At 32.4% G+C, this 20,632-nt stretch overlaps 1 protein-coding gene across 1 annotated transcript in view; it reads right to left on the minus strand.

Moving 5' to 3' along the window:
• Nucleotides 1-1,804: 1,804 nt before the first annotated feature.
• The window catches only part of LRP1B (LDL receptor related protein 1B), a 1,943,477-nt gene continuing 1,924,649 nt past the window's right edge, over nt 1,805-20,632 (minus strand). The window contains exons 87-91 of the mRNA XM_055261032.2: nt 17,751-17,827; nt 9,840-9,930; nt 8,547-8,691; nt 5,142-5,240; nt 1,805-3,695 (exon numbers count right to left, since the gene is read on the minus strand). Of these exons, the coding sequence (XP_055117007.1) occupies nt 3,555-3,695; nt 5,142-5,240; nt 8,547-8,691; nt 9,840-9,930; nt 17,751-17,827 (553 nt within the window). The 3' untranslated portion in view covers nt 1,805-3,554. The remainder of the gene's footprint in view (nt 3,696-5,141; nt 5,241-8,546; nt 8,692-9,839; nt 9,931-17,750; nt 17,828-20,632) is intronic.

A 20,632-nucleotide genomic window follows, 5' to 3' on the forward strand; every position in this document is an offset into this window, starting at 1 on the left:
GAGGAATAAGATTTTATATCCAAAGGATGTGTTTGAAGATACAGAAATGAGGGAGAATAAAGAAAAATCAGCAATAGTTTTTCAATTTCTTTCATCACATATACTAGTTTTCTCTGAGATTTGGAAATTGTAGGCATTTTGTATATTGCAGTACATTTATAATAGCCATAACATGTATTTAGGATTGAACTTTATACCTCAGTCATCATAAAAATGGAAAGTAACATTCCTAAAAGAAAAGCGCAGGCTTGAAATGCAAAAACTAACCAAATAAGCAAATGATAAAACACAAAACAAAACAAAACACAATCACTGATACTGAAATGGACACAGATAAAACACATTTACATAAATAAATGACTTATTTTATACAAAATTGTAGAAGTTTCCAAATGAAACTTTTCTCCTTAGTCATAGCTTTTGACTGTTTACTACATACGCACTTCATTAATACCAAACTTCTCTAACTAATTCATCGTCGACACTAAAGAATTAAAACCAAAACTTGGGGATACCGTGATTTTGTTGAGCAGGGGCCTTTTATGTTGTTGTTGTTCCAGCTGAGTGTAATTTCATAATGGGAGACAGAATGTAGCTCTAGATCAGTAGTTCTCATCAGGGGCAATTTTGTTCCCCAGAAGACATTTGGCAATGTTTATAGACATTTGTTTGTGTCAACTTTAGGTGGTAGTACTGGCGTTACTGAAATGGATAGAAGGAAATGATAGTTCTAAATATCCTTCCCCATAAAGGAAAACAAATAATTACTTGGTAAAATGCCAAAAAGTTGAAACTCATTGCTCTAGATAAGAAGGCATTTGGGTAGAGAAGCAAGTTTATCAAGAAACATTAATTTTTATAAAATATCTCCCACCAAAGCTTGAAGCAATAGTTTAGAAAGCATTTTTTGAAGACATTTATAAAGAATGGTGACTTTGAAAGAGAATTATAAACTTGAATTTCTAGCATTTACAAAAATTTTTGCAATAGAAAATTGGAATAGAACACAATAGAGCTATGGAAATAGATTAAATTAATTTTAAGTAGTTGAAAATATATATTTATCATGTAAAGTAGCTGCAGGGCCCCAGGGTTAAAAAACACATTCTGAGCTCTGTTGACTATTGTTTTCACTAGGGCCCTAGTGAGAATAGGTCATCAGTGTCAGGTCCCAACTGGCAGTCGTTTGCATATCGTATATTGTTTGCTAGATATTTATACTAATGTTAACTGTATTAATATCACACCACTCTGTGGGTTCTGTTTCTTTGAAATATTTTTAGTTGCATTTACACAGCTCTGATATCAAAAGGGCCCTTCAAATAACATAACTCAATGATAAGTAAATCAGACCCACCTATATTTTCCATCTCTAGTCTGATGCTAAAAGTAGGTATAGCAAATAACCATTCTAACAAACTAATGTGGAAATAGCATCTAATGGAAATCTGATTTTCCATAAAGTACAATTTTGGGGAATAGAAAGGGACAGGAAGAGCTTTGGCTTGTTTAGCATGGTTGTCACGCTACTGTGTATAGAACCTTTCTTTCTATTGCAATATGGAGCCTCTGACAGGCACAGGAAGGCAGGGAAAAGGAAAAAGGGGAGTGTTTCTACTCCATGAAGACAGAAAATGCCTTCTCTACTGTGCATTGAAAAATGATACAATGAAATCAGTTTTTCCCTGGAGTGTATTATGTTTTAAGGATATAAAAATGCCATGTTTACTAAAACAGTTTTCTCAGAATATTTAAGCTACATAAAGGAATTTTCTTATTTTTAAAAACTACCCAACACAAGCTCTTAAATATGTAGAATTTCATTTAAATAAGTCAGTCAACAATTTTTTATAAAGTATTTAACACTTCATTGTAGAAACATAGGCAAAATGACTATATTATAACCAAAATGAAAAATACTGTTCAATTTAAAAAATGTACTTAAACAAGAACCTGAAAAAGTTTATGATATGCATAACATTGTTCGAGCAAAATTGCACTAGTATTACATAAATCAATAGTTTATAAAGGCCTCAATATGGCAAAGTTTAGAAATAGGTAGTATGCATGCACATAGTACAACAAAAAGTCTTCTTATAAAACAGCAGATTTTTTAATGCTTGTACAAAGGGATAAAGAGCAACCACATATTTAACATATTTCATCTGTTAGGTTAATACATTATGACAGCTAAAAGTCAGTCATGTCTATCAGAGGAACAAAAAGCCCTCTAAAACTTGTGAATAAATCTTTTGTGCCTTTAAAGATATTTGTATAAAAATGCTATCCTTTTTTTTTAATATACAACTTAAATAAATCACACTCGTTTCAACTCAAATTTGAAGATAAACCAAACGTGAATGGGTCCATGTGTTCTGTAAAACCCAGAGAAACCTGAATACCAGAGCAACTGGTATAGCATTTAGACTCTCCAACTTTGATTATGGGCAGATCATTATTCTTCTACAACTTGGAAGGCCCTTGAAGAATGTATTTTGGATAGGACAAATAATGGATTACTCATATTATTATCTCGAAAATATTTACCAATCATTCTGTTTACTAAAATGTCTGCTTGGCCCTTTGTTTTTGACCTAGCAAAGAGGATTCATTCACATAATTGAAATTCTGTCATCAATTTGTGTGCTTATATATTATTCTTTAGTGTTCAGTGTAGTAAGGGGTTGGGTTAATCTTCCACAAAATGGATGTGACTGGGAAGAAATATCTAAGACACAAGTACCCAATGCCCTGTTGTGCTCTAGGCTGGCTATTTATCTCGAGAGTGAGGGAGAATAAAAGGTCTTATTCCATAGCAAGTGCAGTTGGCCAACTTTCGGTTATATTTTTGCTATGTTCTACCACCTAAATATAACTATTGCTTACGAGATGTATACATTTAGTACATCACATAGAGTCCACTAAGTTTTGGAAAATGTAGTCATCTGTGTTCATGCAAATTATTAATTTTACATATTTTTAAATGTTTTCCTCAAAATTCTCATCTATTGGTTGGCAATCTAAGGCTAATTTCAGAGCAGATGATGCTGAACTTGTGAGAGCTATATATTTTCAGCAGAGTCTGAATCATTCTTTACGGGCACAAAGAGAGTTGACCATTCAATCATTTTTCCATCAATTTAAACAGAAAAATAAAATGACACTGTATTACAGCTTTCAAACCATATAATGGAAAAGTGCAGAGATTCTCTTTGTTGATTAAGTACAACCAAAAAAGTTCATATAAAATAGATTGCTCATATTCACACTACAAATGAATGTTGTTTTTAATTTTAACAAATTCAAAGGTGTGTCATATCAGCAGCATTGTTGTAAATTGTACTGTAGTGCAGTTCTTTTTCATAAAAATACCATACAAATGGTCAATCAATAGTCATCAGCAAAAAATAAAACCCAAAAAACTCAGAAAACAATTAACCAGGAAAAAGATAAAGAGGTAATGCTGATGCCAAAACAAGTTTAATACTGTTGGAACATACAAAAGTAATCCTTATATTTTATACATTTATACAGCATATAAAAGATATCACTGATTATGCCACTGTCTCTCTTATACCAATTTCTATTTTCTTTGGAAGCAGTTCTTTCCTTTCATCAACACTTCCTAAGGAGTTTCGACAGTTTTGCCCATCCATATATAATTTTGCATATACCGGGTTGGAGTAATTTGTTGGCTGAAGGAGAAAAAAAATAAATATAATTTTATTATTGGTCTTGGCCACATTAATTATTTACTTCCTTCCTAGAATGTCCATCTCCTAATTGTAACAAATTTATATGCAATACATTTAATTTATTAAATAGTAATGATTTAAAGGTTATTTACATGTTATATTTACAGACTTTAGTCAACTCAAGCATAGTATTACATGAAACATAATTTTACATTTTGCAAGTAACTTGTGAACCTAAGAGGAGCTTTGCCATATATAAAAAGCCAGAAAAAAATCCTTGTAAAAGGTATGTTCACTGAGACTTTATTATAAAAGCATAAAATGTGAAACTATATTGTCATGTTTTCGGTTTTTGTGTTGTCCCCCTTATCGCTATTACAAGCCTATCAGTAGCAAGTAAGATGTGTTTTCAGAAAAGCATTTGTTTGGTGTTTATATTTTTTCAATATGAATTAAAAACAAGTGAACAAAAATGTAAAGAAATGCATTAGTGTAGCAGATTTTTCAAGCAATATTTTTGCCTCAACCTATGTGTACTTATTAGAAATAGTTTTGGACTTTTTCAAAGAATTGTGATGTACACAGTCATCTTAAGTTTCACAAACACTTATAGCGTTTTGAAGTAGAATAGAGGCATGCAGTAGTTGACCTCTTTGAGGTGGAAAACATGTACATAAAATGTTCATTATTTAACAAATTGCAGTTTATCCCAAGAAAGTTTTGCCTAGTGTTTGTTTTTGTTATTTTTTGTTTTGTTTTCTTTCCAAAAACAGTACGTTAAATCTTAGTTGCAACAAAGAAACATTATAATCTTTGAGCCATGCAATTGAGACAAACATGATAGAAAATGAGGATGAAAACAGTTGATGGGAAAGATAAGGGAGAGAATTCTCATCTCTAGGAATCTTGATATGCATATTTTTATTCCTCTTCTGCTTAAAATGAACTATGTAACTTTAGACAGAACAGCTTTCTCTAAACACCACTTAATTGAAACATGTTTTTGAGAATGGTTTTGTTAGACCATCTGTAATTTCTCAATATGACACATTTTAAAGTATAGTCTATTTAACTGCACATCAAATTTGTATATATTAAATAAACCACTCTAAGAGGAAACGAATAAAATCAAAAGTTTAAATTATTCAGTTTAAATTTCTGGCTAGAGCTTCTTTTCTAAGAATAACAAATACTCATGTTCATTGTTAAGGGGCAATAACATTTCCAAATCCAGTAGAAGGGATTTCTACTTAATGTCTTGCCTAAAATGATAATGTTTTAGATGTAATCTTGCACAGACAGGACACATAACATAAGCCCCCAATTTAAATGCTATTTTGAAATATCTTGTTAATTAAAAACAAGCCTCTAAGTCTAGTAATCAGTCTTTGATTGCGAGGATTCTGTGATGAAATGGACGTGAAATAATGAATATTCTTCTCTCACCCCAGCAGTTAGTGGTCCTTTCAAATCAGAGTTTAGGTAGATGGGCGGCGCTGTGTGTGGAAGCTTGAAAGCACTGGGTCCTCCCCCTATGTATCTGGCCTGTGTATAAACAGAAAATTTTAGTTTCTGATCTAATATTATAGAACCACTTTTCATGGATAAGTATCATGTTAATTCATAAAAATAACATTAAAATATCCTTTAGCCTTACGCCCTTTACAGTGTGTTCATGTTAGCTTTAACAACTTAAAACAACTTCAAAGATCCAATATCAGTATTATATCCAATATTGATATTGGATCTTTGCTTCATAGGTAGACATTTCTCTCACAAAAGTCTTATTCAGAAAATATAAAAAATAGTCCAAGTAAGAATTGACATGAATTTGAAGATAAAACTAGTACATATTATCTCTTTTAAACTCTTCAAACTATTCTGTGGTTACCCCCATAGTCAAATCTATTTATTAACTGTATTAAGTACTTTCAATCCTTTTGATTATAAGATACCATTGAACTCGAAATTTTACCCTCTTTGAAAATAACAGAAATGAATGTTCTACAAAATTTTTCTTCACATATAATGTAATTTATACTGATTGCACCATGCATATATCAAACCCTTGTAACAGAGTGAATACTCTATAAAATTCATATGATTATTAAGGTTGCTTCAATGTGGCCCTTTGTTTTTCACTACTGTCTAAACCTATTAGAACTAGCTATTTTTTTCTATAGTTACTCATTTGACAACAATTCACATTTATATATTCAAATATCAGGATCCAGCTAGAATCAGTCATCTAAGTCATATTTGATGCAATTTTGGCTAGTCAGTCATCAAGTTGGTAAATATTTGAGTATTATGCTCTAAGTACATTAAAATGTATCTGGGGGGCACTGAAGCATAGTTTTATCTTCCTAGAGTAAATGTGAAAATTTTTAAATGTGGTGTTAAAAGCTATTCTCTTTAAGTGTACAAAATTGGATTAATTCTATCACTAGAAATAAAAATGATGAAAAAATAAGAACCCTCCTTCATATGAAAAATGTGTAAAGTATATCCTCATTAGTCTATGTATGAATACTATATTTTTATTCCTAAGAAAAATGCAAAGAATTTCAGAACTCTATTAAGATGTCTTTCTGCTTCGTAGATATAATAGATTATCAATAGCAATGTGTACAGTATGTATCGTGTCTCCACTTCTGTGATATTTTAAAGCAGAAAAATCAAATGTAACGTTACCAGGATTTTTACCTTGAAAAATTTCTGATGTAGGAGTGAATTAATAACTATAAAATTATGTCTAATTAGAAAAATATCATAATATTCTGATATTTGATATCAGAATCCATGTGAAAAGATTTTATCTATGTGAAAAGATTGATTTTCATAGAAGTGAATATTTGAGCATCAATTTTAGGCTTAGCCTAATCATGGATTCAGAACTAGATTGAATATGGGGGATCCTATTCAAATTCTTCAGGAACACCTATGACTGTGATTGCAAAATAATGTGAATGTAAATTGGCCACATTCGATATTTACAATGTAAAAGTGCATTCTGATGAGTCAGAAAAATATGTAAGTCAGAACTTATAAGTCAGAAAAATAACTATTCAGAAAAATAAATAACTATTCAATAAATAAAAGAATAAGCCAAGAAAAATTGTTTCATAATAGTAAATTGATACTCTTAGAGAAAAATATTCTAAAATTATCAGAAAGAATATTCAGATAATTCACTGAAGTAAATCTTCACAAGTTTAACTGGATAATTGCATCATTTAGCTACTTCTCTTAAAAGTTGCCAACCTGAGCTTATAGTAATAAAAACTAACAAACATTTTTAAATTTAAAAGGCTGTGGATTGTCAGGCTATATGTATCAATGAAATGTTTCAAACTAGTAAGAATATTATGACAGATAGAAAAATATTTCTCAAAAGTGATTTAATTACAAAGAAGTCCAAGGACATAGCTTATCTGGCTCGTCATTTAAACATTATTGGAAACAACATCCTTATTTTGACAATAAAGTACTGTATTCTTTTATATTTAAAAAATACACTGACCAAGATTTTTACACTAAGCTGTATATCTAGATTTGCTAATACCTCAACACATTTGATTAGAGCATTATTTTACATGAATTATACATATTTATGAGATACTGTGTTTTGTTATGTTTTTATACATGTATACATTGCAGAAAAAAATCAGAATATTTAGCATATCTATCACCTCATATATAGTTATGATTTTTTTGGGGCGAGAACATTAAAAATCCTTTTCTAGCTATTTTTAAATATACAATACAATATTGTTAACCACTGTCACCTAACTGTGCAATACAACACCAAAACCCATTCCTCTTATCTGTGACTTTGTACCCATTGAACAACATATATCTTCCTTCCTCCTCCCCTCTACACCCTCTAGTAATGACTATTCCACTCTCTACTTCAATATTAACTTCTATAGATTCACATGTGAGTGAGATCATGTGGTATTTGTCATTCTGTGCCTGGATTATTTCATATATAACAATATCGTCCAGCTTCATGTTGCCTCAAATGACACGATTTCTTTCTTTTTTTTTAATGGCTGAATAGCATTTTTTTATTCATTTTGTTGATGCACACTTAGGTTGATTCTATATCTTGGCTATTGTGAATAATGCTGTAAAAATCATGGAAGTACAGCTATCTCTTCAATGTACTGATTTCCTACTTATATATCAACTAACACAAAAAAAAATTTAAAAGAAGGATGCCATGTCTGAAGTGATGAAAACAAAACTATCTTGTAAGTATCCAGTTCCTACCAAACCAAAACCCCGTAGAACCACACTGTAAGGAATACTGGGAGGAAGTGGGTAGAAAAGAAAACGTCTCACCAAACTACTTTCCAGCCATATTGCTAGAGGCTGTGCATGTATTGGTCTTCTCCTTGTATATATTTCAACCTTGAAAGTCAGTAGCTTTACTTTATAATAGACCTTTATCTATATATCTATCCATCCCCTGAAGAAGACCTAAACAATTTGCTGTGTGATATCAATACTAAAACAATTCTTAAATGAGTTTTTTGTTTGCTTTAGGTAAACAAATTTAGATATTGAGTCATTTTTCAATAAAAACCATATAATAATAAATAACATGTTTATAAATGAACTGAGCAAATATGTTTTCTAAGATGTGTTACACTAACTTGCAGCTTCAGGTGAATGCAGTCCATAATTGTACTTTCTCTTTAGAAGAGGCTATATAATTCAGTACATCCTAAAGTCCCTTATTCTAACTTCAGATAAAAGAAAAACTTGGTGAAATTCAGAACCATAAAACAGAGATGCAACTCAAGAATGTCAGTGCTCACTGACCATTATCTTAAGACTTATTACCTTTGTTGGGTCTATCATAAAGCCAGGATCTAAAAGACCTCCATCGCTGTGATCATGATCTACCTCATACATGTTATAAGATGGATTGCCAATTTCTACATTTATTCCTCCATTGATAATAGGTTGTCTTCTAATTGTTTTTGTCCTAGAATATATAAACATTAATATGTGTGAGTTTTTTATAAATATCACAATCAAGGCATATGAAATTATATTTATAGATTTACTGACTTATTTTGAAATAAATTGAATAAATGACATTTGTCAAGTAACAGGAGCAAAAAGTAGTACATCGATAGGCTGTTTTCCCAGTTGTTTTGACTTAATAAAAACACTGGAAATAAATACCTCCTAAATAGCTAAAATCACATCATTTGAAACTGAATATTTACCAATCAATTATCTTTTTAAATTCTATTTTTTCTCCTTTCTGAAAACTATCACAACAAAATAGTGATAAACTCTAAGATAGATTGTTTTCAATCTCCAAGTTACGTGGTTAGAATCCTGTTTTACATAATTCAAATACTGACTCTAAAGCTCTTGGTTTGTAAGCTTATTTTGTACAAGTGCAAGTTTGTTACATGGTTATATTGCATAGTGTTGAAGCCTGGGCTTTTAGTATGTCCATCACCCAAATAATGTACGCTGTACCCATTAGGTAATTTCTCATCAACCACCCCACTTTCATTTCCCACCCTTCTAAATCTCCAATAGCTATCACCCTACACTCTATGTCCATGTGTACACATTATTTCCTGTCCATTTAAAAGTGAGCACACATGGCTCTTATTTTTCTGTAGACAACCTACTCCTCTAGATCTATAAGTTCATTTTCATATAAATTGAAATGATACTTCTAATGAGGTATAAGTTAATCAATGCACTATTTGTGAATGAAATGTACAAATTGGAGAGATACATATGCATATCAGTATCACTGTATTGACATTACTAATCATACACATTAATATAAAAAGATGCTCCTCAGAGACCCTTGCTGTTTCAAGGAAAGACAGCTGCAAATGTAAAATTCTACTTAAGTTTTGAATAATATGATCTCTTGTTAGTTTTGCTAGAATATATAAATGGACCATTCCATTAACATAACATGGTAGAAGACTTGTCTAAATTGTAATCACTTAAAAGAGAGGTATAAAATGATTTGAAAAACATTGTATTTTACAGTGGGCATAACTAAATCATGTTTTAAAAAATAAAAAAAAAATTATGTTTCTGCACCTAGTTGTGTGATTTATTCACTGACTGCTAATCTAGAACATTGCATCTTACCTTCTTTTTCTCTTACAAAGCACTAAACCGATTACTAAGGTGGTTATCAAAGTCACCAACAGGACGAGAGGCACAATGATGGCAATGCTTCCTGGAAAATAAAATGAGAATAGATGAAGAAATAAATAAAATGAAGTAAAAATTGATACAACTAAATACTTTATTACACCAAATCACTCAACCATTGATATAATAAAAATAAAGCTTAGCCCAAAGGTTTATCTTTCGGGTTCGTAATTGTTATTGGAAAATCACTCTCCTCTTAAACAAGTGATCTGATGGAAATGTTTCTTTAGATATCATTCATTTATGTGTTGCGTTTAAATACCTTGAGATTAGAGATCTGACTTTTTTGTCAGTCTGTGTTTAGTGATTCCCATCACACACATTTACTTGCAATGATGCAAGTACATGTTAGTACCTCTTTTTAAATCAACTAAGACTGAATAAACATTTACAGTTTCACTGACCACATTCCCACCCTTAGTTTTGTTCCTTTAGTTATCCACACTTTCTGGTCAGGGGTCCATGTGACAAGTTAGGTGGCAGCCTGGTAAAACAAAAGGGGTATCAGTGTTTGATTTAGATGGAACTTGGTGTAAATACTGGTTTCACAACTTACTTGAAGTGAGACCTTATGTAGGTTATTTAAATGCTTTGAGGCTCATGCTCTTCAACTGTAAAACACAGAGAAGAAGACTTACCACAAAGGGCAGTTAGCTTGATTCCACAAAATTAGGGGGTGAAGAGGTTCTCTTTCTCAAGTTCTAGTTCCTGAACAGTATTAGCAAGACATTTTGGGAGTTTGGCTTATGTGGCAAATGTCAATTATTTTCCTTTCTTCCATATATGAGAAAGGTCTTTGGTACTAGCACTAACAGAATAAATCTTCAAAAGTGATCAGTGAAATCTGGTCTTTGTTTTTATGCATCTGAGCATAGGGAGGAGGCAAAATGGAGGAGACTGTTTTCCATTTTTATACTAGATAAGCAATAGGGTAATCGATTTTTTTTTTTTTACTCAGTGAGTAGGCAGACAATAATAGCCCATTGCTAATAATGTGACCCACAGGAGAATACACCCAAATATCACTTACTGTAGGAAGAAAACTGAATATAGGGTGGCCTGATAACAGGGAAGTATGACGTAGCTAATGTTAACTTTTCTTACTGAAAAATATCTAGTACACATGAAACAAGGACTTTTGTCTACTTAGAATAAACCTCTGGTTGATACAGTCAAGTCACCTTAATCACTGGTTAACCTAAGAAACCAACAGCCCAACAACTAGTTAAAATTAACATGGAGATCTTGAATGGATTAAGAATAGAACATTAAGTATATGAATTTTTCATGCAAATGCATGTGAAAGTATCAAGGTAGAAATTAATCATGATATTATGCACAATAACCAGCCACTTAGAACTGTATTATAAATATATAGCTCTGTTTTAATAGCGTTATAGCCACAGGATATCTGGGTGAGATAATCCATACTGGATCACTTGCCAAATACCAAAAAGGCTTCATTAAGAAAATTTCATGTATAAGATAAATCTCTAATTTAGAACTTCGAGAAATAACTTGTGTAAAATAACCAAATAACCATCTCTTCTATCCACTTCATTAGACACTTTCTAAAATGTAAAAGTCATTTTGTTTTTTTCATGTAGTTATGAGAACTTACTGTGTTTGATATTACTATATTACCTCCTTTGTTTTGGGAAAGTGAACTTTATATGCATCTGTAATTTATTAGCAATTAGTGAAAGTAGAGAATCTGGCATCTTGGATGGTAATTAACATTTGTTCACAAGTTTTAAATACCAGAGAACAGCTTGATTTCTTCATAAACTATGACTTCAACTGATTGATCATGACTTTACAAATATATCTACTTCATTTTCCTCTAAAATTTGTGTAAAATTGGTGGGTGTAAAATACCTATCAATATAGTTTTAGGGTATATAAAATTTATTTTCTCTCAATGCAATTATAAATCATTGTTTAAAAATAGATTTTACTTGTTCTACAGTTTGACATTCCTATGAGGTAGGAAGCTGTTAATTAAGTATGCTAGAAAATAAAAGGTTTCTTTTTTTTCCCTTCATAGATGGCAGTTGCAGTCCCATATATTACAGCATTTTGTATTTAAGAGCCTAGACTTCTGACATGTTTATGTAACCAGTCGAAGTAACTACTGTAACACCTAGTGTCACGGATAAATAATGCAGGGTAGAAGATTGGCAAGTTTTTTTTTTTAATTTTATAAAATAGTTTTTATTGCTGGAAACACAGGTATTTTTAAAATTATATAACAGATATTATAAAAATAAGTACTTTTTCCTAGTATATATGACAGTAAATTTCATACTGTAAATACAGTGATCAATGCCTATTGCAGGTGATGTTTTAACAGTACATTGTTGATAGAGTATTAGAAGCTCGTTGAAAAACAGACTCTGTACTTATTAAGGGTGGAGGGGATATCTCAGCAAGGTTTCTCATAAAAAAATAGAGCAAGTCTTTTTTGCAACATGGTTCTGAAACCTCAGCATACAACATTTTTCCATTAGAAGAAAGAACTATAAGTGCTGTGTTGAAGAGCCCCTTTCCATAGGAGAGCTAGTACAGCATAGCAGTTGAGATAATGGACTCTGGAGCCAGGCTACCTCTTTTCAAATCTGTTTTACTATTCATTACCAGCATATGCTCAGGCACATTAATTATATCTGTCTCAATTTACTCATCTATATGGGTATCATCATTCATAGTTATCATACAGTATTATAGATAGGATTATTCCAATCATAGAAAATGCTACGTACATGCTTAATAAACAATCGAAACACATGTTCTCATAGCACCCTGTGCATGCTTCTATTTTGCACTTTTCACAATATAATGTATCAGTTGGTTTTTGAGATATTTGAAGGCACAATCTGTTTCTCTTTGTTCTGCAAATAGTGCAGTCCTTAGGATGTCATAGGGTCTATAAATTCATTTCTTATCTAGCAAATATATCTTAAGTGCTTGGTGTGCTCCAGACCCTGAACATATACCCTATTTCACACTGAGGATAAAATGACCCTTCTCTTACATTGCTTGATGTATAACAGAATGACAGACAAATGAGTTCATTCACTATAGTAGCATGAATGTTGTATTAGGGAAGTATGCATTGTTCTGGGAATATAAAGGAGGTGTCTCTAACTAGATCTGGGCTGGAGGAGGACTAGTGTGTCTCTGAGGCTTAAGGAGCAAATCCTCTGTAGCCCGTGAAGAGACTTTAAAGGCCAAGAGGATTACGATTAAGGAAAAACAGTTGGGCTGGAAGGAGTGTGCTGGAAGGAGATGTGACTGCAGTGGAAAGCAGAGGTGAGATTATGAAGGAGTGTGTAAGCCATATAAATCAGATGGGCAATTGTACTATTTTTTTCTTTTTAAAAAGATGATGATGAATAAAATTTAGGAAGGAACATCTACTGAATTTATTGTTTGATTCAACTTAGGAAAGAGGGAGAAGGTTAAGGATGGAACTTCAGTGTTTCTGTAGCCAGATGGATTGGCTTAAGTCTCAGCTGAAGTATCACCACCTTTCAGCCATCCATATGGATGGACAGAAAGGCAAAATAAGGTATATGAAAATGACTGTGGATAGGGGGCAGTGATGAGATCATTTGGGAACTGAGCTTGAGATCCCTGTGGAATATAGATGCTATAGATATAGATATATCAAGCAAGCAGTGAAATATATGTCTCAAACTTAGGAGATAAATCAATATTGCGCATAGGAATTTTGGGGAATCAACAGAGTTGATAACTCATGTCAAGGATTATGTCTTGGCAAGGAGAGTGTATCTAGTGATAAACAGAGGTAAATTAATCAAGCAGAATAGAAAGAAAATAATGTCAAAAGGAAGACAGAGTTGCTTCAAAAGAGGTAGAAGAGAAACCAGAAGTGTTCACTATCATGAAGTTCAGAGGAAGAGAACATTCTATTTACTGATCAAATTTTCAATAGAACAATATTAGCATAAATTATATAATTAAAATGACTGCCTTTGACATGTTGCTCTATACCTTGTTCTTAAGTTTGTTTATAGATATGTATAAATGTGGAGTATATATGTTGAAATTAGCATGCTTTCTCTTAAGCATTTTGGTACACTGTAATGTTAAAAATTGTAAAGAAAGTATGTTCCAAACTTAGTAAAGGTGATCCTTCCAGTGGTCTTCAAGAGGCTGCCTATCACCTTGGTCCTGTATCTCTAACTTCACTTTGTACCACTCTCCCCCTTGTCCTCTTGATACCAGCACACTGGTCTTCTTTCAGTCTGCTGGACATGTCTAACTCTTTCTTGCTCCACGATTGTTGTACCTGCTGTTCTTTATTCTCGTACCTTGAGCCTCAAGTCTCAGCTGAAGTATCACCACCTCAGAGAAAACACTCCTGGCCTCACTTTTCCCTTGACATTCTCTATCTTTGCCCTTTTTATCTTTTTTGTTTTTGCTTCCTTCACGGACCAATCAAAACTCACATTTGAATATTTCCTTTTTTATTTACTTCCTTGTTTTATTGATGTTTACTCTATTAGAACCTCAGCTTCATGAGAAGAGGCACTGTCTGCCTTCCTCACTGACCTGTCTCTGAGATCTAGTGCAGTACTTGACACTTAGCAGAGACTTGATAAACCTTTGCTTTGGGAGAAATGGAAAGAAAACATTATTTTGTTGTGTTTTTCAGTTATATCTCTATATTTGCAAATTTATAATTCCTGGTATACTATAACCATTTTTTTCTGTATTAAAACATAATGGATGATATAAAATGATAAAGACAAAGTAGCAAAAGAGATACAATGACCCCCTAACAGATATCTTGCCCCTATTGTCACTATAGTAAAATACAGCATCGCTACATTACTGCACCACAAATGCTGAGTATATTTTTATCTTTCATAATTTTGGCAGATACAACAGATAACATAATTGAAACACTGATCATTCAATGCTCAATTTTATGTAAATTTTAAAATTTTATGTAAATTTAAAATTTTATGTAATTTTAAAATGGAAGTATGCAATGAATATTTTATCATCCTGAGTTTAAAACCCTTCAAAATATCTTCAGAAGAGTCAGACTAGGTTTTTAAAATGGAACCTGAGCACAAAGCCCTAGATAATAGATCTGCCTAATTCCACAAGCTGCTTTCAGATACTTTAAACATCAAAAGCCAGTGAACATCACTACCACTATTCAGAGATGATTATGAAGGCCATGTACAAATCAGAAAAGTAAATCTCTGTATAAATTGATAGTAATTAGGCAGACAGAGGCAGTGTATTCTGGACTATGCCAACAAAGGTCCACTGATGATAGAAATGCAGATTTGAAAACACAATCCTAAGGTTTCATCTTTCTTATTGGGCAGACGACTTCTGCTGGAGTTTGGGGAAGGTTTGACAACCATTCAAAACCACTAGATTTTACCCAAAATAATAAAAGTAATCCTCTTTCATGGGAAAGGTCAGTTTACCTTTTCCCTTCTTTCAGAGCTACTGAGGCAAGTTTCTCGAAGCATAAATGTCTGATAATAAGCATCTAATAGAGTTATTATTTGGTCAACTTTGCTCAAGTCTGTGATAATTTGACATATATGTAGCTAATAGCCCTTTCAAAATGCATTGATAGTTCTATTATATTTCATGACTTTAAATTAGTGATGGGAGAAAGAGCTTCAGAATCACTGGAAAAGGTTACAACTATTTGCAGCTCTTTCCCCTATTTGAGGTTCTTTAGAACTGTTGCATGTAATTAAAACCAGTTTCTTACATTTGCCCATGCAAATCGCTGGAGACCCCACTCTCTAACGGGAACACCTGGAGCATTCCAGCTCCAAACCATTTTCCAAACACCAAACTTTCCCTTTGTGGATGGAGCTTATACAAAATTTCCAAATTCAATACACATTCCATGCTATTTCTTGTCAGTTTTTAAATTTTTTTTAAATTTTTTTTTTTTTTTTTTTTTGAGACGGAGTCTTGCTCTGTCGCCCAGGCTGGAGTGCAGTGGCGCAATCTCGGCTGACTGCAAGCTCCGCCTCCCGGGTTCACGCCATTCTCCTGCCTCAGCCTCTCCGAGTAGCTGGGACTACAGGCGCCCGCCACCACGCCCGGCTAATTTTTTTTTTTGTATTTTTAGTAGAGACGGGGTTTCACTGTGGTCTCGATCTCCTGACCTCGTGATCCGCCTGCCTCGGCCTCCCAAAGTGCTGGGATTACAAGCGTGAGCCACCGTGCCCGGCTTAAATTGTTTTTGATGTGCTAAAAAGGCTATGTATTTTCTTTATATTCTATCATTGAGAAACTACCATTAAAAAGTCTAAAATCTTTTTAATTCCTAATTTATAAATGCAGCATGTTCTACAGCTTGATAACTTCAAATGTATTTCTTTCATTAATGCTCTTAATGATTGTTGACTTTTGCAAATAGTTTATAAAATCACATATAAATTAATATGCCTCCAGAGTTATTACTGGTAGCATTAGTCTGAGCCCTAAATCCTGGGAAGAGAAAGTATTTTTTCTTTTCTTTTGCATATCAAATTAGGCAAGACACATTTTGCCACTGCTAACATTTATCAACCAATTCCCCAAATCCCAGTGTCCTATTCGTACAATTATAGATGCTCATAGCTTCCCTATGGCTTCTCCCTTCCCTGACCTAAGGAGAGCACACAAATTCTAAGATCAACTTAAAATGTTCCATAACCAAAAATCACTCACCTCACCTATCCGAATTTAAATTTTCATGCCCAGACTGTTTATTTTAGACCTATTTTCCGTTTTTCAAAGATGCCTAGGCTTATTAATAAACCCAAATTAATCTCTAAATCAGGAAAAATTGGACAATGATATCAAAACTGTCTGGGGGCAGAGACAACAACCAGGAATGTCAGCAAAGATGGGAAGCCTGCTTCAAGGGTACAAAAATGATATGTTTTATACTTTAATAGTCTCTTTCCTTTTTCACTAACTCTGAAACCGTATGCTTTTTGCTTGTTTTTATGAAATCCTTGTCACCAGCAGTAAAGGACTAGGGAAAAATTGCTAAGCTAAGCAGTTTTCCATCAAGAATATTATTTTTTCTTTGCAAATTTATTAACACTCAACAGACAATACAAATTTTTCAAAGGTTTTTCACTCATGGTCACATTCATGACAACATGTGTGAATTGGCAAACTTTATTTCAGACTTTTATTTTGAAAAACTTCATAACATTTCAGGTTGTCAGAAACTACACAGACACACGATGATATGGACACACCTGACCCTAAGACTATGGCTGCACAAAAAAAATTTGCAAAAATGTTGATCTGTATTTTAATATACATCAAAACCAATACTTTAAAGATAAAGAAGAAATAAATCAACTTAGATCTTTATTAAGAATTGCTTGTTAACTTGCTTCTCTTTCAGACTAACCAATAAAATCTGTCTTTTTCCCCCCACGACACATTGAAATGCATTCCAAGACTATATATTTGCTCTAATTAAAACATGGAATTATTTTTCTTCCTGGAGCATTTTCACATTCATTGTGATATCTGCGACTTTTTAGCTGATGAACATTTCCAAAGAAAAGCTTACACTAGGTTAGCAGATGTGCATTCTGAAAACTCCCCAAATTTGAGATAAACTCTCCCAGCCTAAAAGAACATGTACACACTGGATCCTGTAATTAGATGAGAGCTCAGTGCTTCCTCTTTCAAAAACACCTCGATTGCAGTGAATCTCTTATAAAATTCCATGAAGAAGATTTTCTAAGACTCATCTCATTCAATAATGACATAAAAATGATTTATATACAGTGTAGATTACCCAAAATATTAATCTGAGAAACTTACTTGTGCTGATATGATCAGACTTGCTGCTCTTTGGGGCTGGCCTTTCACACTGTGTGCCTGACCAGTTGGTGGAGCATCTAAAAATATCCAAACAACAAACAAAACAGATCAGTGAATAATAAAGCCCAGAAGTCTGCTAATGTAGTAATTTTAACCAAATGAAACGTTATAGGAGCCAGTCATCACAAATTCATGAATATTACATAGAGATTTCTGCTGATTTTGCATATTGTTAGTATGCTGAGTGTAACTTTCACTGGACTTCATTTGTTAAAATACTTTTTAAAATGGAGATTTATAGACATTTTACTTATTCTGTGTTAAAATTGGCACATTTCATAGCGATATTGAAATCTTAAGAATTGGAAATTGATTTGAGAGTTACGGAAAATTACAAGTGGCCACTTAAAAAATTCAGTTTGCATATTAAGTAAATCCTTCTATAAGTATCTGTGTCTTTTTCTGGTTGTTATAAGTCCAGAGTGGAACTAACTACCAAACAGCAAACAGTCATCTGTCTCACAGTTTAAGCTGTGGAGTTTTTACTCTCCTAAGCAGAGATAACAAAATACAGAGCTTTCCCATTTTAAATCATACTTCTATTACTATGAAGTCGAGAGAATGTGCCCAGGTTTTTATTGGGAGAAGTTGTTTTTCCCATGTAAGTACTATGACACTGTGATAAGAAGTAGAAGACAAGAATAATAGATCTGATTAAAAGCCATTATTTAAACATAAATTGCAACTATGAAATTAGCTGGTTGCATCAAAATAAATGCTGGAACAGTTTTAGTTGTGTTTAAACAGTGTCTATTGGCTAACATAAGATGCCTTTGTGCATCTGTCACAGGAAATCCACAGAGAAACAATTTAATTGGCTTCAGTTCTTAGTTAAAATGACTGTCAAATACCGCCATATCAAGAATAGCTGTACACAATAAAAAAAAACAGCTTCCAGAGCCATTCCAAGTGGAACTCTCTGGGCATGGTGGGCCAAACTAAATAACTGCAATTTCAGTGTCTCTGCCAATTCTGGCATAGCCAATTTTGATATCTGAGGCTGCTTTCTGAACCTAAGCTTCTATGATGCTATACGAATTATTTGTGATAGTCATAAAATCAGTATTGGCTGTCCTAAAACATGGGCAAATTCTCATAAAATCATTATTACTGACAAAGTCAAATGATAAACATAAAAATATGTTTCAAAGAAGCATATATAGACTTGAACACAATTGGCAATAAGGATACTATTAGATAAGTTATTTAATAAATGATAAATTTAAAACTATGAATATGGAGCATGATTTAAATGAAAATTAATATCATTATATTATGATTCAGGGCAACACTCATACATTAGCTCAACTTCTGTTACATCATAAAAAGTTAACACATTATATAATTTTCTATACATCATGTTTATTATAAACCATAATACAAGTAAATCATTAACACAGATAAATGCATTTAAGGCCAAGTCTGCAACTCTGTCTGTATTAATAAAGTTAGGTAATGAAATAAGGATATTTTCAAATCATTAGAATAAAGTGAACAACAAATAAAATCATTGTGTTTGTTTTTTCTTTTTAATTTGTGGTATTTGCAGATGAATGATCTAGAAAAATGTTCCAATTGTTCATATAATCATTGACACAGTCCACAGATAGTTCAAAATAATATATTTGGGAACACTTTGCAAACATGTTCTTGGAGTGAATTCTAATGATTGTGAAATGCTTCTTGTGTTATGTAGCTTTACATCTGTCAAATCTCTCTGATTTACCCCCGAGAATATTTCATATGCTCCACTGAAAAACTAATGCTGGCTGCTTAGTTACTTAATTATGTATTAATAGCTGTTGTGTACAAATATACATGTGTGCAATTATTTTGAATTATTGATTAAAATATCAAAATTTGCTTTATACATTATCTCATTTAAAAGAAAAAAAACTAAATCAGGTTCATCTTAGATAAGTGACCCAAGGCATATTTTATTGTGTTACTGAAAAAAGAACCTCTGGGACTCATTACACTTTCGGAAAAGATTTGAAGTCAGAAAGTGGAATTGCTTGAGAATTAGAAGATTAAATGCTACTTAATGATATTATGGTTCTGACATGAACATCATGTATTTTTAATAATTTATAAAGTAATTATATTTTGAGATCTCCAGATTAGCAGAAAGAGATTTTTAAATAAAGAGGATAAGGATAGTGTGATTCTAATTCCAAACTCTAGAATTATTTAAGTAGGACAGGTATTTGTTAATATTATGGTATAATTTCCTAATTTATCCATGGCTTAGGGTCCAGTATTTATGATAGATAAAAGAAGTCACCTGCTGGTGGTCATAATCCTCTTTTAAATTGTTGGAGCCCATTTAAATTCATAATCTTTACAGACTATTTTACTTATTATATATTGGAAAAAACTCGAAGACCATACTGGAGAAATAATTTTAACAGTTATACATCTTAATGTGCTGATGATCACTTTACCATTCTCCTTATACTCCTTATAAAATAATGTTTTATGGCCAAAGATAAAATATGTTCCACTGTTCTGCATTTGTCTCAGTCTTAAAAAATCTTTTTTGAGTTATTAAATAGAAATCATTATTCTTGTTGCCTACCTTACAAAATTATAACTTAAGGCATTTTCTGCTCCACAAGTTCTTCCAGTGGTTGATTTAAGACCAAGTATTTTTGTCATCTTTATAGCAATCCATAAATCTTCATACTTTAAGTAGACTACAATGATCAAAGCCATTAATGGCAGAGCATTTAAGAAATAAAATTTGTGCAGATCATCAAAATCTCCTGTCCAATTCCCCGCTGAATTATTTGCATAGCCATGCTGACCATAATTTCTCTGGA

Source organism: Symphalangus syndactylus, chromosome 22, assembly GCF_028878055.3.
Source record: "Symphalangus syndactylus isolate Jambi chromosome 22, NHGRI_mSymSyn1-v2.1_pri, whole genome shotgun sequence".
NCBI classification, from domain to species: Eukaryota; Metazoa; Chordata; class Mammalia; order Primates; family Hylobatidae; genus Symphalangus; species Symphalangus syndactylus.